At 42.1% G+C, this 22283-nt stretch overlaps 1 protein-coding gene across 1 annotated transcript in view; it reads left to right on the plus strand.

Annotated features, from left to right (window-relative positions):
- Positions 1 to 22283, plus strand: part of RP1 (RP1 axonemal microtubule associated) — a 339664-nt gene that overhangs the window by 299394 nt on the left and 17987 nt on the right. Inside the window, exons 51-53 of the mRNA XM_053242771.1 lie at positions 5852 to 5911; positions 6206 to 6384; positions 6825 to 7041. Of these exons, the coding sequence (XP_053098746.1) occupies positions 5852 to 5911; positions 6206 to 6384; positions 6825 to 7041 (456 nt within the window). The remainder of the gene's footprint in view (positions 1 to 5851; positions 5912 to 6205; positions 6385 to 6824; positions 7042 to 22283) is intronic.

Raw genomic sequence — 22283 nt, forward strand, 5'->3', positions numbered from 1 at the left:
AATGACCAGGCTCAAACTATCATACTTTGGACACATTATGCGAAGACGTAGCTCCATTCAGAAGTCCATAATGCTGGGGAAAGTTGAAGGAAAGAGAAGAAGAGGACGACCAGCAGTGAAGTGTATGGACCCGATTACTACAGCAATGAATGCACCACTGAGAGACCTTAAAGACCACGTTGAAGACAGATCATCCTGGAGACAATCTATCTATTTGGTCTCTAAAGGTCAACTTGACTTGACGGCACTTAATCAATCAATAAGAACATAAGAACTGCCCTGCTGGATCAGGCCCAAGGCCCATCTAATCCATCATCCTGTTTTGCACATTGGCCCACCAGATCTCACTGGAAGCCACAGGCAGGAGTTGAGGGCATGCCCTCTTTCCTGCTGTTACTCCCCCACAACTGTTACTTAGAGGCATGCTGCCTTTGAGGCTGGGGGTGGCCTTTAGCCCTCTAACTAGTAGCCAATGATAGACCTCTCCTCCATGAAGTTATCAAAACCCCTCTTAAAGCCATCCAGGTTGTTGGCTGTCACCACATCTTGTGGCAGAGAATTCCACAAGTTGATTATGCGTTGTGTGAAAAAGTACCTCCATTTGTTGGTCCTAAATTTCCTGGCAATCCATTTCATGGGATGACCCCTGGTTCTAGTGTTATGTGAGAGGGAGAAGAATTTCTCTCTATCCACTTTCCACATTCTCTATACTATGCATGATTTTATAGACCTCTTTCATGTCTCCCTGCAGTCATCTTTTTTCTAAACTAAAAAGTCCCAGGTGTTGTAGTCTTGCCTCATAAGAAAGGTGCTCTAGGCCCCTGATCATCTTGGTTGCCCTCTTCTGCACCTTTTCCAGATCTACAATGTCCTTTTTTAGATGTGGTGACCAGAATTGTACGCAGTACTCCAGGTGTGGCTGCACCATTGTTTTGTATAAGGGCATTATAATATTAGCCATTTTATTTTCAATCCCCTTCCTAATGAACCCTAGCATGGAATTGGCCTTTTTCACAGCTGCCACACATTGAGTCGACACTTTCAATGAGTTGTCCACAACGACCCCAAGATCCCTCTCCTGGTCAGTCACCGAGAGCTCAGACGCCATCAGCGTATACTTGAAATTGGGGTTTTTTGTCCCAATGTGCATCACTTTACACTTGCCAATGTTGAACCGCATTTGCCACTTTGTCGCCCACTCCCCCTGTTTGGAGAGATCCTTTTGGAGCTCCTCACAATCCATTTTGGATTTAACTGTCCAAAAGAGTTTGGTATCATCTGCAAATTTGGCCACCTCTCTGCTTACCCCTGCTTCTAGATCATTTATGAATAAATTAAAAAGCACCGGTCCCAGTACAGATCCCTGGGGGACCCCACTTCTTATTTCTCTCCATTGTGAAAACTCTCCATTTATCCCTACCCTCTGTTTCCTGTCCTTCAACCAGTTAGCAATCCACACCTGTACTTGTCCCCTTATCCTGTGACCACTAAGTTTCCTCAGGAGTCTTTGATGAGGAACTTTGTCAAAAAAAAATTGGAAGTCCAGGTATACTATGTCAACTGGATCTCCTTGATCCACACACTTGTTGACACTCTCAAAGAACTCCAAAAGATTAGTCAGGCAAGATTTACCTTTGTGGAAGCCATGCTGGTTCACTCCCAGCAGGGCCTGTTCTTCTATGTGCTTTACAATTTTATCCTTGAGGATGCTTTCCATCAATTTGGCTGGAACGGATGTTAAGCTAACCGGCCTGTAATTTCCTGGATCGTCCCTGGATCCCTTTTTGAAAATCAGTGTTACATTTGCTACTTTCCAGTCCTCTGGTACAGAGCCCGATTGCCGGGATAAGTTTTATATTTTAGCAAGGAGGTTGGCAATTTCACATTTGAGTCTTTTGAGGACTCTTGGATGGATGCCATCTGGTGATTTGTTAGTTTTCAGTTTTTCCAGACAGTTTAGAACATCATCTCTTGTCACTTCTATCTGACTCAGTTCTTTAGCCTCCATCCCTAAAAGCCTAGTTCTGGAACAGGTATATGCTCAGTATCCTCTGCCGTGAAGACAGACACAAAGAACTCATTTATTTTCTCTGCAACCTCCATATCCTCCTTGATAATCCCTTTCACTCCCTCATTGTCTAATGGTCCAACCACCTCCCTGGCAGGTTTCCTGCTTCTGGTGTATTTAAAGAATTTTTTGTTATTCCCCTTGAAACTTTTGGCTACATGTTCCTCAAACTCTCTTTTTGCCTCCCTTATTGTCACCTTGCATTTCTTTTGCCAGAGTTTGTGTTCAATCAATCAAAAATGGTTTCAAGAATACTTCAAAGCACCCAGTTCTTTCGTAGGCAATATGTAATGGGACTTAGTTACTCAGTTACAAAAAACAGATATTCAGAAATATGCAAAGCAACACACACAAAGAAAAAGAAATTCTAACACAAGTTCTTACTAAACACTTTCTCCTAGCTAAACTTCAGAAAGCCACTAACCTTGGCTTCCTTTCCTTGAGGCTTAACCAAAACCCTGGGAAGCTCAAGTGCCTGCAATCTTGTCCCCCAAGAGTTGAGACTCACCATGAGGTGATTCAGTCAAACGCCATTCTCCCCTCTCTCCTAGGTCACACCCTCCTCCTTCTCTGCTGCCACCAGGAGACCCCTTTGACTGGCCTAGCCTCCATCCGATTGGGTCATGACCTAGGGTCACCAGTCTTTCAATCAGGATCACTTGTTCTCTCAATTAACTCCATCAGTGCTTGCTGGCTGCTCACTACATAGTATTAAGAGGTATCCTGCTTCTCTTATAGCTATCATGACTAGTAGCCATTGATAGACTCATTCTCTGTTAATTTGTCTAAGCCCCATGTTAATGGAACTGGCCCTGCGGTGTTTGGTCAGCACCCCAATGCTCAGGTTTTGTGGGGGATTTAGCTTTTAAAAGGGGGTCAGCTCCACCAGTTTTAATTTGTGCAAATGTTTGGACTCAATAAATGACTGGATTGAGACACTGTTATCATTTCAAAATTAAAAAGAATAATTTATTTGAGGGAGTGGGGGTACAGGAAGAGAATTGTATGATTAAGCAATAAAAATATTTTACCAAGCAAATTAACTATTATGAGGTTTTCCTAACTTGAAGAGCAACAAAGTCCGTTTCTAAATAATCCAACTGCAATGAGGTGTTTTAGCTTAAAGTCTAATTGTGTGAGATTCCAGGTGGGCAAGAGAAAGAGGCTGGAGAGAGAGATATGGAGTTGGATTTAAGGAAGAGATAGATGAGGTCCCAAAAGAGAGACAAGCATTTACCTTGACCTGATCTGGACAATGGGACTTCTGAACTGCAGAATCTCACTCCTCAGCATGGCGGGGAAGCAGGAGAGTTGTGAAAATTAGTAGGGGGAGAGGTGCCCACAAGAAGGGTTTCTCCTTGGGTTCGGCTCCCATGGGTGTGAGACAAGCTGGATGGATCAGCAAATGGACTGATCTGGGTGATGGCACGAAGAACTGAGCACCCCAATGGCTATGGTGAGTGGACAGTAGATCACCCAAGCTGGTAATGATTTCAAGCTCTTTTCTGGTACAAGATAGCACAGGATGGAGTCCCAAGTATAGCATATGAGGGGGACATGAAGATTGCTTTCTGAGGCTCTTGTTGGAATCTCCAGTGTATAGCACAAGAGAGTACTTGTAGTGTTGGTTGGAGTCCCGAGTGAGAGGCCCAAGGGAGCTACCTGGGTCATGGGATTGGGGATACTTATATCCCAAAACGTGCCTTGGAGGCACATTCCTGCTATTGTACTTTACTGATTAGAAGGGTCAGGATGGGCCTGCATGGAATGCATTGTGTCTAATCATTCTTCCTGAGTGTGACAATGTGGGGATTACGTTTTGTGTGCAAGGCTGATTGTTTCTTCTTCTTCTGCAAAATGATTTTATTAGAATAAAATTTATAGTGCAGAACAAAATTAATCCAAACAGAAAATGCAAAACATCATATGACAAACCCCGATTCATCAGTCCATCCACATTCTAATATTATCTGGGGTAAGAAGACAACCATAATTCTCCCAATTCATATAAAGAAGGCTGATTGTGAGGAAAATCAGAGTATGCAGGTGTGCAAAAGGGTGTCTGTGATGGGACGGGCTCTCCAGTAGTCCTATCAATAATTTCAATAAAATACACCTCTAGGTCTACGTCATTGACTCATGCCTTTTGTGATGGAGGGCTGTTGCTACACTTCCTGATCTACTTTTCTTCCTGCTTAGCATAATCAGCTCATTAGTACAATGTTAGTACTCTTGAGAGGATGAGTTCACTCTGCATTCAGAGTGGCCTTGGATAGCAGATAACTCGCAATAGTTAATTCTGGAGTCTGCTTAGTTGGGGCTCCCACATAGGGAGAGGGGATGCATCTTATCACCATTCCAATTTGCTTTGTTTGTAGCCAAATTAGGGCCGACTAGCCCTCTACCAACTAAGTGACCTGTCCCCATGTATACCATAAACTGAGAGCTCATGTTGCTGTGAAGCTCCTGAGCATATCCAAAGTGAAATCTCCAAGTCTGGAGATGCAACTGCAAACAGGGAGGCTCCTGGGAGCCAGGCAGAATAAGCACAGCTGACAACACCCACTTACAGTCATCCAACCTGGTTGCAATCACCACATCCTATGGCAGAGAATTCTATAGATTAATTATAAGAACATAACTGCAGAAGGAGGGGAAGGTAGGTATGGGTGAATTCTAATTTGCTCATGTTTTTCAATTTTTCTTTGAAAAAGTCTGCAACAAATAATTTTGTCTTTCAAGTCAGTATGGGGTTTAGAAAAGCTTATCCACTTCCCACCAGCCCTCCAAATGCACATTTTACTCATTCTTCCAGCAATGATGGTGGGTGGCAAATAGTGAGTGGTGAGTAGATGGGCTCTTCTCCTCTTTCTCCCACCCCAGTTGCCCTTCAAGTACTCACAAAAGCTCAATGGCATTTACAAGTGAAAATACACACACACACACATGCTCACAAAACCTGTCAACAATTTTTGGAGCTGGTTAGTTTTGGAGCTTTTTGTCTTACCAACTGTGTTTGGAGTTGTAGGGTCTTTTAACTGACTATTCAAATTAATTGAGATTATCAATTTGTGTCTCAAGTGGTTGAGACAATAGGTAAAGCTGAACCCTGCAGGTTAAATTGACTGGTGCAGAGGTGAGGGGGAATCAGTCCCCTGCTGAAGAAACTTTTCTCACAGGTCAATTGGAGGCATTAATTTGAATCAGAAGAATCAGACCCTCCAGATCCGAAAATGGTAACTGCTGTAAGGAGGGAAAGCAACCCATTATTGTAGATCCTTGGAGCAAAACTGTTTTCAGTGCTGGGGTGACATTTTCCTTGAACCAGCCATTTTGGAGGTTCATGCTTGACATGCTGAGGTCACGAGCTCTATCAGCATCTATGTTTTCAGGCTGCAGAAGGCAACCAGCTCCATGCAGCTTTGGGAAGGAGAGACTGACCAGGAGTGGGTTGCAAACAGAATCAAGGTGACAATCTTTCAAACACAGAGGTCTTTGCACATTCAAGCACCTCTGTTTTGAAAGCCTGCTTCATCTTTATGATGGGAACTAAGTGGACCCTTTCACAGCCAAAGCAGATTTCACTGAGTTTCCTCCAAGTATCCCCCCCCCCCCACCGCTGCAATTTGTAAGGAGAAGATGAAATACAAACATTTTGAAAAAAATGATGTATGCATGTTTACCACACAGACATCCATGGTCATCTAGGCATTCTATTACAAAAACATCAATTCATTCTGTCACAAAAAACATTAATGTGTTTTCCCATCTTGTTTTAATTAGAAATACAGGAAAGCAAAAGCACAGCTGCTAAACTGCTACAAAATCAGGAAATGAAATCAGGTAACTTTAAGCTGTTTCAGGCAATTCTGTGGCATCTTTTCCTAACAAAAATGTATTATATTTACTATGGTTGGCAATATTGTATTTGCTCAATGATGTGTAAATATATAGACTGACATAATTGGATACAAACCAGTTTAAGAGACCTTTTAAAACCCAATATTAACACTTAAGAAAATATAATTTCTAAGTGTCCTTTCAAGTGAACTGAATTATTGCATCCATTTAATTCATGCTACACCAAAATTTATTGGATCTTGCTTCCTACAGTGCTCTTTTGTTTTGTTTGTTCAGAAGGTTCATGGAAGCTTTATTTCACTAAATGTCATGAAGATTCATCAAAACAATTTGAGAAGTCTTGGAAAAACATTTCTAAACTGATCATGGTATTTTATGGAAATAATGGAAAATCAGAACCAATTTCCTTGGACAATAAATTACAAGATCAAGCTGAGGATCACGCAATTTACAATGTAAGATAACACAGATCCATTATTATCTTTTTCATCCACAGTTAACATGCTTTTTGCAGAGATAGCTGATATACTTAGTTGCTGCTTACTTTAGCCATCAGTTCTTCTCTCTTTCATGAACTGGTTGTTTACATTATTTAACCTTATCTGATATCTCTGTTGGAATGTATTTTTTCAATGATCAAGTGCAGAGGGGAACTTACCAACAAATAACCATGTGTGTCCTCATCATTACATAGCCAGTTTAGCTGATAAGGAAAAAAAAGTAAAGGCAGTGCTGAGAGCTCTAACAATGGAATTTCTAGAGCTTTCTGTATTAGCTAGTTGAGCACCCTCTGAGTTCAGCAAGAAAGTAGAGTGCTTAAGAAAATGTAATTTCAAAGTGTCCTTTCATGCCAGCCGAACTATTGTATAGATCAACTTGTCTTGTTTCCTCCTAGGTACATTTCCCATCTGATCTGGGAATGCTCTATAAAGTGAAGTTTGGGCTTCATCACTTGGGAGAAAGCATATCCCAGTTGTTTCATCACTGTAAAATGCAGAACACTGTAACCCTGGATACCTTTAGTCTCTCTATCAATAAAACACTTCCTCTTCTTAATGGAGACCGATGGATTGAGCTCCCTATAGAGTGGCCATTAAGGGAAGCACTTTCTGGTAAGTATAAATTGGCATTAGACCCTAGAATACCTCTGATACTACAACTAATACCCATATTAAGTCAAGTTGTTATAATTGTTCTTGATTAAGTATGTCATAAAATGATACCGCTTCAATACATATTTATTTCTGCTATAGAAGCATAAAGTATGCCTTCCATTTTATGTGCATGACATGTATGACTATTCACACATAATGGCAAACTGGAGTTAAACGTGGCCAAGGTTTTAGTTGGTAACTCCAAATTGCACTGCAGACATTCGCCAAACTCTCCTGCAACTGGAGTTTGAATAGTCATACATGTCATGCAAGCTCCATGGCCAGACTGTGGGAAAAGTGTCACCACATCAGCAGGGCAGCTGCAATTGGCCACAGTCTTGAAGGGGGTGTACCGAGCATGATTGTACATTTTTTGAGTGCTCCACCAGCCCTCGGCATTGAAAAGGCATTTAAATCCATTTAAATGCCCTGCCATGTCATGCCATGGCAGCGCTTCTTCTGCAAGCAATGGCACCATTGCTGCCCAAGTAGCCCTGCACCCTGATAGTCCAACACAAACATGAATTCTCAACAGGTTTGGGATCTGGGCGGGGGGTGTTATTCCACTTTAAGTGGGAGGAGGGGATCATGGAGACTTCCTAGGAAGGGATGTGTAGATGAGGGAGGGCAAAGGATGCTAAGGGATGCTCCGAGCTATGTCCCACCATAACCTTGGATGAGGTCAGGAGGGGTGACCCCGGAAATGCAGTCCATGCAGACCCAACTGAAATCTCTAGAACAGGTCCCCATAATCTCCCTGCCCTCATTTCCCTGTGGAGACTTTCATGCACCCAAAGGACAGCTAGATGCAACATGTGCCATGGCCCAGATCTGTGTGTGGAGGGGAGTGGGGAGACACTGGTATGGACCTTAAAACATTCAGAATCCAAGGTCTTGCTCCAGCATTGTGTTGTATGCAGATCTGCAGGCACGGGGACTCAAGGGAGGGGGAAACCCCTGTTCTCTGGCGACCCTGACAGCCATTCCAGGGTGCTGGCAAGGGCGCACATGTCAACATGGCAGGACGCACATTTCCACGGCAGTTTGGACCCAATATCTAAGATGAAGAAAGTGGTCTTTGGAGTACCACTCCCCATGGCTTCACTCCACACAGCATTCTTGCTCTATTTAGAGCCCCCGATGGCCTGACACCATGGAAGAAGGGGATGTTTCGCTGTCAGGCATCATGTCTGAATTGTAGCTGGGGATGATGAATAATTGATCATGAATAAATTGTAGCTGGGGTGGGAGTTGTAGTTCAGCAACATCTGGTGAACCACTGTCTGGGAACCCCTGGATTAGAGAATGAAATTAATCAAATAGATAATTGAATAAAATCCTCATGAAGAGCACTTCATCTTTATTTTCATGTTAAATATAATATGCCTATCTTATGTGCTATGCCATTTGTCTTTTCTTCTTAGTTGGTTTTATAGTTACTGTTCAACACCATATCTATCATTAGCAATACTGAAATATAATACCACTCTGTTCCACTATTCAGTGGAATCCAGGGGCAGATTCATCCTTCTGCAGATGGTTATGTACTATCCCCCAGATAAAAATCAAAACCTGCACAATTTAATCAAACCTGCACAATGAATTATAACCCTTCATTGATTTCTATGTTTGGATCCTCCTCATAACCCTTAATGATTGACATTTTAAAATCCTTACAAATAATCATAAATAAAAATAATTTCCTTCATTAAAAGTTTATAAATTCTGTCCTATAATAATATAAAAAAGTCCAAATGGATATTTCTTCCAAGATTTCCAGTAAACGTGAACAGGGTTAAAATAATGTCCCTAATGAAACTGTTTCATTAAGGACATTATAGTGTTTCCATCCATCTTTAGATATACTACAACCTTTTTCTTTGGTGAATCTATAAGAATCTTCTGAACCAAAAATTATAGAAAATTTTTGTTTTCAAGAAAAAAAATATTAGTATTATGCTATTTACACACAGTCTACTAGATGCTATTGACTGGATTTGGTCCTTTTATTTTCAGGCCTTTTCCAGGTGTCTAGGATAACTAAAGAATTAAAGATATCATCATACTATTCGTTCTATCCTGAGTAGCGTGGCCTTCTGTAGTTGGTGTGTTATAATTTTATTGATGCCCCAGGGGTCAAGATGACGTTCAAGTTCTTTTGGTGGTGCACCAACATCTATTGGCACCACTATTGTTTTCTTTTTCCAGAGCTGCTCAATTTCAATCTGAACGTCCTTGTATTTAGATATTTCTCCAATTGTTTTTCATTGACTCATCTATCCCTTGGGATTGCAATATCAGTTATCAGAACCTGATTCTTCTCTATGACTGTCAGATCAGGTGTATTGTGTAGGGATGTGCACAAAACCGGTTTGGTTCAAATTTGAACCAGGTTCGAACCAGGAGGGGGTGGTTCGGTTTTGGTTTTGCTCGAACCTCCCCCTGGTTCAGTTTGAATTTGAACCATTTAGAACCATTTAGAACTGCTTTGGACTTGTTTGGACATCCAAAAATGGGTAGGGTGGTAGCTGGCACCCAGGGATCCCTGACACCCAAACCACAAAGCAATCGGACACTCGTACGATTTTTTAATGAATTTTAGAATTTTATTTTTATTTTTTCTCATATGGTATAATGGAACTTGAACCAGACCATTATTCTCTATTGTGGAGCACCCATGGGTGCCAACAACCATGCAAACCCCAAAGCAATCAGACACCCCTATAATTTTTAATTATTTTTTAATTATTTTTCTCATAGGGTATAATGGGACCCGTACAAGCCCATATCCCCTATTGTGGAGCACCTAGGGGCACAAAAATGGGGTGGGTGGTAGACACCCAGGGGTTCCTACCACCCACAAAGTTCCAAGGCAATTGTATACTCTGATTTTTGGTGAATTTTTAAATTATTTTGGAATTCCTCATAGGGAATAATGATGATTGCAGCAAATGTATAGCTTCACGTCGGGGGGAAAGCGGTGTCCTAGAGTGGAGTGTGGTGGGTGGTAGTTCCCAAGGGAGCCAAGGAAGCTATCAGAATTATTTGAAAGGAATTGGGCAAAAGTCTGACTTTTAAGTGATTTTTGAAATTTATGCGACTTTAAGGTTTTTCTCCATAAAGAAGCATGGAGGTGTCAGCAAATGTATAGCTTCATGTCGGGGGGAAACGGGTGTCCAAGAGCAGAGTGTGGTGGGTGGTAGTGCCCAAGGTGGGCCAGGAAGCTATCAGAATTATTTGAAAGGAATTGGGCAAAGGGATGGTTTTTAAGTGATTTTTGAAGTTTATGTGTCTTTAAGGTTAGCAATGAGAGTGGATTCATGGTTTGTCATTGAAAATCTAATATGCTACCAAAGAATCTACACTCAGAACACTTCAGAAACAACAAAACCCAGTACCCCATCAGTTAGCAACCCATGTGGGTGGTTGTCACCCTCGCTCTGGGCCACCCCAGCACCCCCCAAGTGCAGTTATGGGGCTGCTGAAATCTCCATTCTTCCCTATGGAGAAAAACCTTAAAGCCACTTGAACCTCCAAACTACCCTGGGTTGAATTTGAACTGGTTCAAATTCGAACTGGTTCGCACATCCCTAGTATTGTGCGCTAAATGCCTATCAGTTTGTATTCAAAGATCCCAAAGGATTTTTGCCTCTTCTTTTTCTGTGACCTTCTCAATTGGATGATTTCACCAATTCGTGCTTGTTGGCAATTTGTAATTCTTGCAAAAGTTCCTGTGGATCATTACAGCAACTTTGTTGTATCTTTCCTTATAATAAGTCTGCATGATTTTCTTACAACATACAAGGTGCTCAACCGCTTCATCTGCTTCCTTGCATAATCAACACTTACTGTCTTTCTGGGTCTTATCAATTTTTGTTTTTATAACATTTGTTCATAGTGATTGTTCCTGGGCTGCAAAACAAGACCATCCTCCCCCCACCCCATGTCCCCTTCTTTAACCACTGCCATGTTGTGCTCTTGTTGACTTTTGATTGTTTGTCATTATTATTATTAGAAGTAGTAGTAGCAGCAGATAGGAATTAGGATACATTACAATTTAAGAAGAGAAGCTCATTTTGTAATGATAGTGAATAAGAAATTTTCAGTTAAAATAAGTGCAAATAACACATTCTGTGAGCCAAATATTATATATTTTCACATAAATGTCTAATTGTCTAAATGTCTAAATGTCTAATCACATAAATGTCTAAATTGTCTAAAGTATACAACAGGATGCATATAACTCTTCAGAAAAATTGAATCAGTGTTTACATGTTAGGTTTCTTTTTCTTGGTATCATCACTGATGCTAAATATAACACATCTCAGAAATGCATATTATATGCTGAATATTAACAGCCTGGTGCACAACCTAGTTTAGTCAAAATACTTTAGCCAATTCCATTTCACTGAAGTCAGTGAAACCAAATCAGCTTAAAATCTTTAAAATGATTAGTTGGCAAATTTGACTGCCTGTCACTCTTAACCCTGCAATAGATCTGAGTATCCAGCTCTAGCTAATCAGCCATCTGCCGTTCAGGTTTTCTAACACCCACATCCAGATGTTAGCAAGATTGGTTGTTAAGAAACAAATCAGTTCATTGTTACTAGTACTGCAGAGACAGTTTGAGTGGATACTGAAGTGCAGCTGAATGGGCCTAAAGATCAATTCTTCTGATCAACATGAGACTGTGAGATGAATTTAATGGATCCACTTGACTGAGGGCATGTGGTGCAGTAACATTGTAACTATGTGATCAGTTCTAGATTTTTCAATGCACCCTCAGACTTGACTTGTTTCTACAGATACTTCCAAAAGCTATTGGTGGTGGCACAGTGAAATAAGAATTCATGGTGATAAATTTGGGTCTGCAACTATGATAAGCAGTCTTCACCATGGATCTTAAGGGACTCATATTCATTTAAACAGCATCTCATCACATTCAATGCACTTTGGGTCAGCTTTAGTTTCCCGTGTGCAATAAAAAGGAATTAATGACCTGCTCCAAAATGTTTCTACAAGAATGAAGGTCAGGATCTAGAGACTCATACTTGCTGACCTTCTTCTCTTCTAGGAAAAAGAAAAGTGTGCTGAAAGAAACATCTGCATGCTTAAGAATGTGACGACTATTACTACTTTTATGATGAATATTTATATACCATTTTTCAACCAAAGTTTACACAGTGGTTTACATAGAAAAATAAATAATACACAAATAAGATGGTCCCCTGTCCCCAAAGGGCTAACAATCTAAAAATAAACATAAGGCAGATACCAGCAACAACCACTGGAGCGGTGCTGTGCTAGGGTTGGATAGGGCCAGTTGCTCTCCCCCTGCTAAATATAATCACAACTTTAAAAAGTGTCCTCTTGCTCAGTCAGCAGGGGTGACCAACATCCAGATTAATAGTGTATGTGCAGCAAAGGAAGTGCACATGCATCATGCTGCATTCCAGACTAAAGCAGCACAGATGCTCTCATGGGAGAGGGAGCAATTTTTGCTGATCTCTCCTTCTCTCTGAATCCCTGTGCCTCCTGAAAATATGTCCCTGAGGGTCACACAGCCTTCGGGGCCATATTTTCAGGTGGCACCGAGGGCCTCAGAGAAGGGGAGATGAGTAAAAATTGCCCCCCATGAGAGCACCTGTACTGCTTTATTCTGGAACTCAGCATGTTGCACATGTGCTTCATTAGTCTAGATGCCATCCTATGTATTTAAGCGTGCATGAGCTTGCCATATATACATTGAACCGAAACAGATCCAATGATAACTTACTGATCAGGGACAAGCCCAGATTAAATGAGCCCTTAGTCCTTTACCTGCTCACATACTGTATACATTTAATGGAAATTATTTCTAATGATCAGAAGTTGAGGATGATTCACTTCTAAGCAGCTTATAAAGCTAACTCATAAAAATAACTCAGTCCATCATGCAATTCCGAAAAAAGTGAGCATCCATACAAAATATCTGTACAGGTTTTTTTCCTTATGGCCTTTGTCATTAGTGGTTGTGAAATAGTTAATTCATGTGTTTTGTTTCTGGTTTTCTGCAGGCTTTGATGCCAAGGAAACTGAGTAAGGAAGGATTACTTTTTTGACCTTTACTTCATGTATACAATATTAGACAACCATCTAGAAGTAATACAAATGCAGTATAGTACAGGTTGAACTGCATGGAAGATATTAAATCTTATTTGAATCATGCATATGAGCATTTATAACTAGGGATGTGCACACAACCATTCAGTGCTCCATTCTAGGAGCCCAAAACTGGTTCTGTCAACCAGCTTTCGAGCTGGTTCGGAGGGTGGGGGGTTCTTTAAGGGGCAGGGGAGGCACTTCCTACCTGCCAGTCCCCGCCCTGCCACTTTCCCCCTGAAGGCGCTCTTGCAAAAACTGGGCATGCAGAGCTCCAGCATGCTTCCCTGAAGCCCTGGTCAGCATGCGCATGTGTGTTGGCCATTTGCATGGTGATGCTGACCGGGGCTGCAGGGAGGCACACTGCAGCCCTGCACGCCTGCTTTTTATGAGAGCACTGGTGGGGGGAAAGCAGCAAGGCAGGGGGTGGCAAGTAGGCAGCTTCTCCCCTTCCCCTTAAAGAACCCACCACCCTCTCGGGAGTGCACGTAACCAGTTCCATGTGCATTTCTAACTAGGACTGCATAATGAGAATAGCATTATGTTCTTTATTTCAAGAACACACATTTGATCATTCCATTGGTAAGACCACAATCTTTCTATGCATTTTATTTCAAGAACACTCATCTGATCATTCCCTTGGTGAGACCACAATCTTTCTATGCCTTACATAATGCATCTCAAGGCATTTTAAAGGTAAAGTGTGTCATCAAGTCAGTTTAGACTCCTGGCGCCCACAGAGCTCTGTGGGTTTCTTTGGTAGAATTCAGGAGGGGTTTACTACTGCCTCCTCCCACACAATATGAGACAATGCTTTTCAGCATCTTCCTGTATCGCTGCTGCCCAATATATTAGCTGCGGAGATTTGAACCGGCAACCTTCTGCTTGTTAGTCAAGCATTTCCCCGCTGCTTTGGACCAAGATGGTCCAAGGCATTTTACAAAAGTTGAAATACAATAAAAATCCATAAAAGTTACATTTAAAACCTTAAAACCAGTGAAACAGTAAAAACCATATAACCCAAAACAACAACAACCATAAAAAAGTAAAACAGAATCAGGAGAGCTGAGAGACCTGGCAACCTCTAAGGGATAAAAGCCTGAACAAATAAAAGGGTCTTTAGTTATTGTTTGTAAACAGGCACAGATGTCAAGGAGCAGACATTCACTGGGAGAGCATTCCAGAGCCTGGGGGCTACAACAGAGAAGGCCCTGACCCAGCCTATTCTCCTCAGTGTATGTTTCTGAACACTGGTTGGGATCCTGACTATCAGTGCACATATCTAGCCAAAATAAGAATGTGTGCAGCACTAGTGGCCCTGCATCTGAAGCACAGATGCTTTTGCAGAGGCGGTATTTTCTCTGATCCACCCCTCTCTACAGGAGTGCTCTGTGCAAGCCAAGAGTAGGTCCTGAGGGTTGCACATTCCTTAGGGACTTACTTCCAGGTTGTATGGAGCACTTCTGGGGAGAGGGAGAATTGGCAAAAATCCCCAAATGACCATCCACGCTTTAGAAGTGGGACTGCTAGTGCTTTGTTCATGCTTTTTCTCTGTGTGCAGTTTTTTTCTATCTGTACATATTCACCATTAGTCAGGATGTTGGCTGCTACCAAGAGAGTAGTTATATCTTTAGTATGATCACACTCAGAGAACCAAGAATGCATTTCAAGTCTATCACTCAATGTCCAGAAATTGTTAAGTAACACTAAAGCAGGTGGCACACACAGAGTTCGAAGTGATCCTGATTACATAAAGTTACTGTATTTATTTGGATCCAAGACTAGGTTTTTTCCAAGTTTTTTGATATTAGAAATCAGGAGGTAGACAAAAGGTATTGTGTATAAAACAACTTTGCCTACCACTCTTAAAAATATATTTATGTAAAATGCTTTATTTTAAAAATTACAAATAGAGTGAAAGCAGTAGGGGAGCTGCTACATCCAACTGGCTTAAAATGAGCATATAGTCTGCCCAATTATCTACTTTGCTTTTGTATTACCTATTAATTTAAATTTACTGTCTTCAAGCAAAGAAAATCCCCATAGTGCTTTTTATCAATAAAATTCCTCAGTTTTCCTATTATTTACCTTTTCAGGATGACAAAACTGAGTATTACCACAACCTGAGCATTATATTATAATATTTATAGAATGATTATAGAATTTTAGAGATGAAAGGGACCTTGGGGATTTTCTAGTCCAAATCCTTTCTCAGTGCCGGAGTTTTCTACACCATCCCTATAACACGTACTTTATTAAACAAATTTAAGGACTAAGATCCCAGTCTAATGTATTTCTGGCAGAACATTTTACTTGCATTTGAACACCCAGTTGACTTGATGGATTGCTGAGTAGTTGGGGAACATGTATATATTTTGGACTTCCAATCAGCAAATTGATCCAGCTCCTGCAGTAGAAACCACACTAATCTACCAGGAGATGGTGTAGATGTGGCTGACCCTGCCCTTCCCAGCAACAACAAGCCAGTTGCAAACTCTGTTGGCTGTGCTCAGTTTATGGGGCTTGGTTCCTATTCAGGCTCCTATTCTGGGTGCTTTCCTGATTAGCTGCCTAACAGCAGGAAAATGTTCCCGTTCAGGCAAATTGCATTCAAAACATAAACAGCTGGGGGAGCAGTCTCGTGGTAACGAAGAACTGCCCCCAAACAGCAACTTCCTTATGCCATATACACAACATCCTAGCTCTATATCACAGTGATTAAATTCAAAACAAGGCATTGGAAATGTGAATGACACCCTGCTGTCCACATAGGGACTGCGGTGTCACAATACATGAAGTGTGGAAGCACACCTCAGAGATACGACATGACTCCATTGCAGGGTCTAATCTTGAAAGCGCCCAGGAGGAACTTTTGTAGAGGTTCAGTGAAACACTGGAGGCTAGTAGTTTGTGGGAAGCAGTTTAGTATACTGATACAACTCTGATGGCAGTAACTTGATGATTACCAGTAAGTGTAATGAACTAATAGTGACCATTACTGGCCAAAAATTGGGGTTTCCTCCAAGATAACTACTTTATCAAAGCACTGGAGACATGAGATCTGCAATAATCAAAATCAGTTCATTTAATATAACTACATAAACAGTATTATGTTTTTGAGGATATATGTAAAGATGTAGTGAGCACTAAAATTCCAGGACATTGATATGTAATCCATGAGCCATCAACAAACCTGTTAAGATGTGTAACTGGTTTTAAGTCACTTTTGTCTTGTTAATTTCAGCTGAAATTAAAAAAAAAGTCAATCCAAATTTTTCCACTTAACCAGTTTATGGCTGAATGTAGGAACATATGTGCATATTTCCAATGATCTCAAGTAAGTCAAAGATATATCAGATGGTAAAAGGTAAAGTGTGCCATCAACCACAGAGCCCTGGTGGTTTTCTTTGGTAGAATACAGAAGGACTAAGATGAAAAATTGATTGCCAGCATTCTGATTAAAGAAATGAGAAGTATTCTTATTCTAGTATATGCTATGGTTGCTTTATATTCTTTTAACCCCTTTCTATGACTATTTGTGTCATAAACATTTGGTGGAACCTTAATCTGCCCCTTGTCTCACTACAGTCTAACCAGAATAAGAGACCATGATGGCTTTGCCTAATGGATAAGGCACCCATTTTCCATCTACTACATTGGTTATTGTACATATATTTATTTATTAATTTTTATTTATCATATTTCTATACTGCCTGATATATGCATCTCTAGCTGGTGTACAAAGTAAAACACACACAAAATAAGAACACACACAGAACAAGTTAAAATTCACAATATAAATAAAGCAATCTCAGAAGATAAAACACATTAAAAGTATTAAAATTCAATTAAAAGCCTGGGGAAATAGGTATGTCTTGAGGGTCTTCCTAAAACAAAACAAAACAGCGAAGTAGATGCTAACATAGGACACATTCTAGAGCCCTGGGACAGCTACAGAGAAGGCCCAGTCCCAGATTCCCACCAAACAAGCTGGCAGCAACCATAACTGGACCTCTCCAGTCAGATTATCTTAGTAGGTGACAGGGTTCGTGACAAAGAAGGCTCTCTCTTAAGTACCCTGGACCTAAGTTATTGAGGGCTTTATAGGTAATAACCAGCACTTTGTCTTTTGTTAGGAAACATATTGGCAGCCAGTGCAACTCTTTCAAATTAGTTGTATGTGCTGGGAGTGTATGTGCTGGGAGTGCGCCCAGCGTTTCTGGGGCAGCTATTACTGTTGTGGTGGGGAATAGAAGAATTGGTGCTGGCAGGGCAGCTGACCATTACAGGGGAAGGGAAATTAGTAATTTAGTAACTGTTTCCACTTCCAACTGCTCTGTCAACTCTCAGGCCTCAGGGAGCAGCCCAAATGACCCACAGAATCTGGCCTTGCTCCTCTGTAATGCCAGGTCAGTTCAGGATAAGACCGAAATTGTCCATGATTTGATCGTGGATGAGGGAACTAACCTGGCATGTATAACCGAGACCTGGTTGGGGGAGGCGAGTGGTCCTTTGTGGGCTCAGCTTCTCTCACCAGGTTATTCTGTCGTGGAGCAGGCTAGAGAATGTGGGTGGGGTGGGGTGCGGTGGAGTGGCTGTGGTCCATAAGAGTAGCATTTCCCTTACTAGGGCCCCTGTGAGACAGCTGACATATCGAGTGCATATTTTTGTGGCTGGGAACTAGGAATAGATTGGGGATTCTGTTGGTGTACTGTCCACCCTGCTGCCCAACTGACTCCCTAACTGAGCTGACGGAGCTGGTCGCAGAGTTGGTGTTGGAGTCTCCTAGACTTTTAGTGCTGGGGGACTTCAATATCCACTTTGGGACTGGCTTGTCTGGTGCGGCTCAGGAGTTCATAGAGGCCATGACAACTATGGGCCTATCCCAATTACAGGTGAAACTCGGAAAATTAGAATAACCTGCAAAAGTCCATTAATTTCAGTAATGCAAATTAAAAGGTGAAACTGATATATGAGACAGATGCATTACATGCAAAGCGAGATAAGTCAAGCCTTAATTTGTTATAATTGTGATGATCATGGCGTACAGCTCATGAAAACCCCAAATCCACAATCTCAGAAAACTAGAATATTACATGGAACCAATAAGACAAGGATTGAAGAATAGAACAATATCGGACCTCTGAAAAGTATAAGCATGCATATGTATTCAGTACTTGGTTTGGGCCCCTTTTGCAGCAATTACTGCCTCAATGCGGCGTGGCATGGATGCTATCAGCCTGTGGCACTGATGAGGTATTATGGAAGACCAGGTTGCTTCATTAGCGGCCTTCAGAAATTCTGCACTGTTTGGTCTCATGTCTCTCATCCTTATCTTGGCAATGCCCCATAGATTCTCTATGGGGTCAGGTCAGGTGAGTTTGCTGGCCAGTCAAGCACAGTACACTGTATACTTTTCAGAGGTCCGATATTGTTCTATTCTTCAATCCTTGTCTTCTTGGTTCCATGTAATATTCTAATTTTCTGAGATTGTGGATTTGGGGTTTTCATGAGCTGTACGCCATGATCATCACAATTACAACAAATTAAGGCTTGACTTATCTCGCTCTGCATGTAATGCGTCTGTCTCATATATCAGTTTCACCTTTTAATTTGCATTACTGAAATTAATGGACTTTTGCACGATATTCTAATTTTCCGAGTTTCACCTGTAGTTTCTGAACCAACTCATGTTGCCAGCCACACACGTTATTTGGTCTTTTGTTCGGATGAAGGTGTTCCATGGGTGGGGGATCCTGTCATTTCCCCATTGTCATGGATGGACCACTACCTGGTTAAGGTTGGTCTCACAGCCACAATCTACCCCTGAAGGGGTGGTGGACCTATTAGGATGGTCCATCCAAAAAGGCTGCTGGACCCAGTGGGATTTCAAAAGTCCTTGGAGGATTTTGACGCTGGTGCGGCCAGTGATTCTGTCGATGCCCTGGTGGGAACCTGGAACAGGGAACTCATCAGGGCAGTAGACATGATTGCTCCATAAGAAAACAGTGGTGTTGGTGAGAGGGGATTAAAAAACATTCATGTGACAACCTGCTCCAGTAGAAAAAACTAGTACTCACATCAGATCAACGTCTTTCCCCAAACTCTAGAATATTGTTCACATGACCTGTGAGCCGGGGGCGGGGGAGACAGGCTCTTACCTACCTTCTCCCCAAATGATCATCGTGCTGCTCGTGCACACACACGAGCTGCGCTGCTCTAAGCAGTGCGGCCATCTAGAGGCTAGGGAAATGGAGCGGAGCCTCCAGAAATCCCTCAGTGCACCACATGAGGAGTGCAGTGCATTGGGGGATTTCCCTTCAAACTGGGTGCTCTAGATGCCCGGCTCTACATCTGCTTGGGCTGCCTGCAGCCAAAGCAGACATATGACCAGGGACTGAGATAAGGTGGTGTGCACTCAAAAACCCAGAGATAAAAACCAGCCTACCCGCTAAGGCTGTGATGGGATCAGCCCCAATCCCAGCACTTCACATGTGCAGCCCTACCCCACTAGGGCTGCCAAAGCCCGGGTAGGGTTGCTCATGTGAACAGCTTTTAGATGTATTTGCAGGAACAGTGGAATTTCTCAGCAGCACATTACTGCTGAATGTGGCCACACTTACATAATGATCCATGAAATCATTATATTATGACATAAATCAAAGGCAATTTTGAGTTTTTAGTAGGAGCTCTGAAGCATGGATGCCCATCAGACCCATGCTTTTTGTCTAAAACTACAAAAGTTCATCTGTTGCTAGTTTGAAAATTTGTCTTACCCAGTGTGCAAACTGTCATAAGCTATTCGAACAAACACAGCCTACAAATTTATTTTGTTCATGTTGTGCAAACTAGTAGTGTTGTGAGCCAAGCCTGATTTGTATACTAGATATGCTCTGGAACTAGCATGTGAGCATTTGAACTCGGGTCTCTGGAGCATTTGAACTCAGGTCTCCCTGGTCCTAGTCCAGCACTCTAGCCACTACACCATGCTACAGAGCCAGCGTGGGGTAGTGGCTAGAGTGCCGGACTAGGACCAGGGAGACCAGAGTTCAAATCCCCATTCAGCCATGAGACTTGCTGGGTGACTCTGGGCCAATCACTTCTCTCTCAGCCTAACCTACTTCATGAGAAGAAACTTAAGTATGTAGTACACCGCTCTGGGCTCCTTGGAGGAAGAGTGGAATATAAAATGTAAATAACAACAACAACAACAATAAATATGAAATTAGGCTTGTTTCACTAGTGTCACTAAGTGACCAGTTCTTTATACAGTGACCATGTATAGTCTGGGCACGAAAGTAGAGAGAAGACCAAAATACTCTCAAACAATTCAATGGGTTTTATTGAGTATAAAACAGCAACAGCACCAGGCTAACTGAGCAGGAAACAGAACAATCAACCAGAACTATCAGAACTGCCAGTAATATTTCAATTGTCGCTAGTAATAACATCAACCCAGTGTTCCTAACTATCACATGTGTGTGGATGAATGTAAGGTCAGGATTAAATCTTCCTAAAATCTAACATAATTCAGATATAGATGGAAAGAGGGAGGTGAGAGGTAATGAAGGCACAGGAATGGGATGGTTGGGAATCAGGAGTTAGTAGAGGGAGGAGGGAGGAGGGGGAAGGGAAAATGGAAACTAAGGATGTAGAAGCAGCATATTTACCAGGGTCCGACGTGGGACAGCAAGTGTACACCACTTGGATATGAGGCTTGGGAACGATGCGGCTTCTGATGGAAAAAGCTAGTGCTGGATTTCACAGAGTCAGCCCTTGATTCTTTGCCCCGTGGCAAGAATCACTGAGCAGTCTCTTGTCTGCAGGTTTCAGGACTCTGTTCGCTCTGCAGCTAGACAGCAGGCACTTGGGATGCACACATGAGCGAAGATCTGCTGGTTAGGCAAAGCTTGCTGACTCTCTGTCCGGTGAGCTCCCTTCTTATAGTTGTTCCATCATTTGATCTCCATAGAGTCCATTCAAAATATCATCATCCTTCCAAAAGGTGTCAATTGCTCTTACCCTCTAGATCCTGTCTTCTAACTATTGATCAGTTCAGGATATTAGGTCAGTCCAGGGTAAACAGGATCTGGGTTCTATCTCCTATTAACTGTTGTTGGGAAGAATATTGTTCTATTGACATTCCCAAAGCAAATCTGCATCTCTGAGCTTATAAATGAGCATCTTCTCTTGTCCCCAGATTTCCTGGTGCCTGGTCTTCAAGAATGTTAAAAGTAAAAGGTGTTAGGAAAGAAGAATCATAGCTATATGTGTGAGACAGCAATTAAATCATTTTCTTTTTTGTACATCTACCTAGGCTGTAGTTCTGAAAACAGCAAGAGGATATAAACGATGCTTCTAATTCTACATTGCAAATATCTCCTCAGAGAAAGACAGGATTATCCCCTGTCTTTTCAAGGCAATTCACCGGATAGCAAAGCGATGACCATTGACTAGTGTAAACTTTCTGTAAGAGGAAATACGAGCTCAGCTCCTAGCTTCCCCCAGAGACATTATCTGAGAGCTAGTTCCATACAATTTTAGGAGTTTAATCATTAACTCCATTGAACTCCTGCTGCAAGTAGGGATGTGCACGGAACCGCGGAGCTGCAGTCCAACTCTGGTGGGTGTGGCTCTTTAAGGGCGGGGAAGGGTGCACTTACCCCTCCTGCCACTTTTCTCACACATGTGCGCCTGCTGTGCACATGCGACAGTGGGCGCACGTGCACACGGTACTTCCTTATTTCCAGCCAACAATGGGGGGAAGGGGCGGCAGGGAATTGCACTGCCACCCCATGGATTTTGGGAACTTAACGGAGTGCCAGCAGGGGGAAAGTGGCAGGAGTCATAAGTGCACCCTCCCCTGCCCTTAAAGAGCACCCCCACTGGCGTCGGACCAGCGGAACTACCGGTTCCGTGCATATCTCTAGCTGCAAGGAGTTCAGTGGTGCTGGCAAAGATACAGGTCTCAGCCTGGCTCACTGGACTATGAGTTCTGGTCCAGCATGAATGATCTGGACAACAACATATCCAAATTGCTAGTGTGTGTAAATCTTCCT

This window comes from Hemicordylus capensis, chromosome 4, assembly GCF_027244095.1.
Source record: "Hemicordylus capensis ecotype Gifberg chromosome 4, rHemCap1.1.pri, whole genome shotgun sequence".
NCBI classification, from domain to species: Eukaryota; Metazoa; Chordata; class Lepidosauria; order Squamata; family Cordylidae; genus Hemicordylus; species Hemicordylus capensis.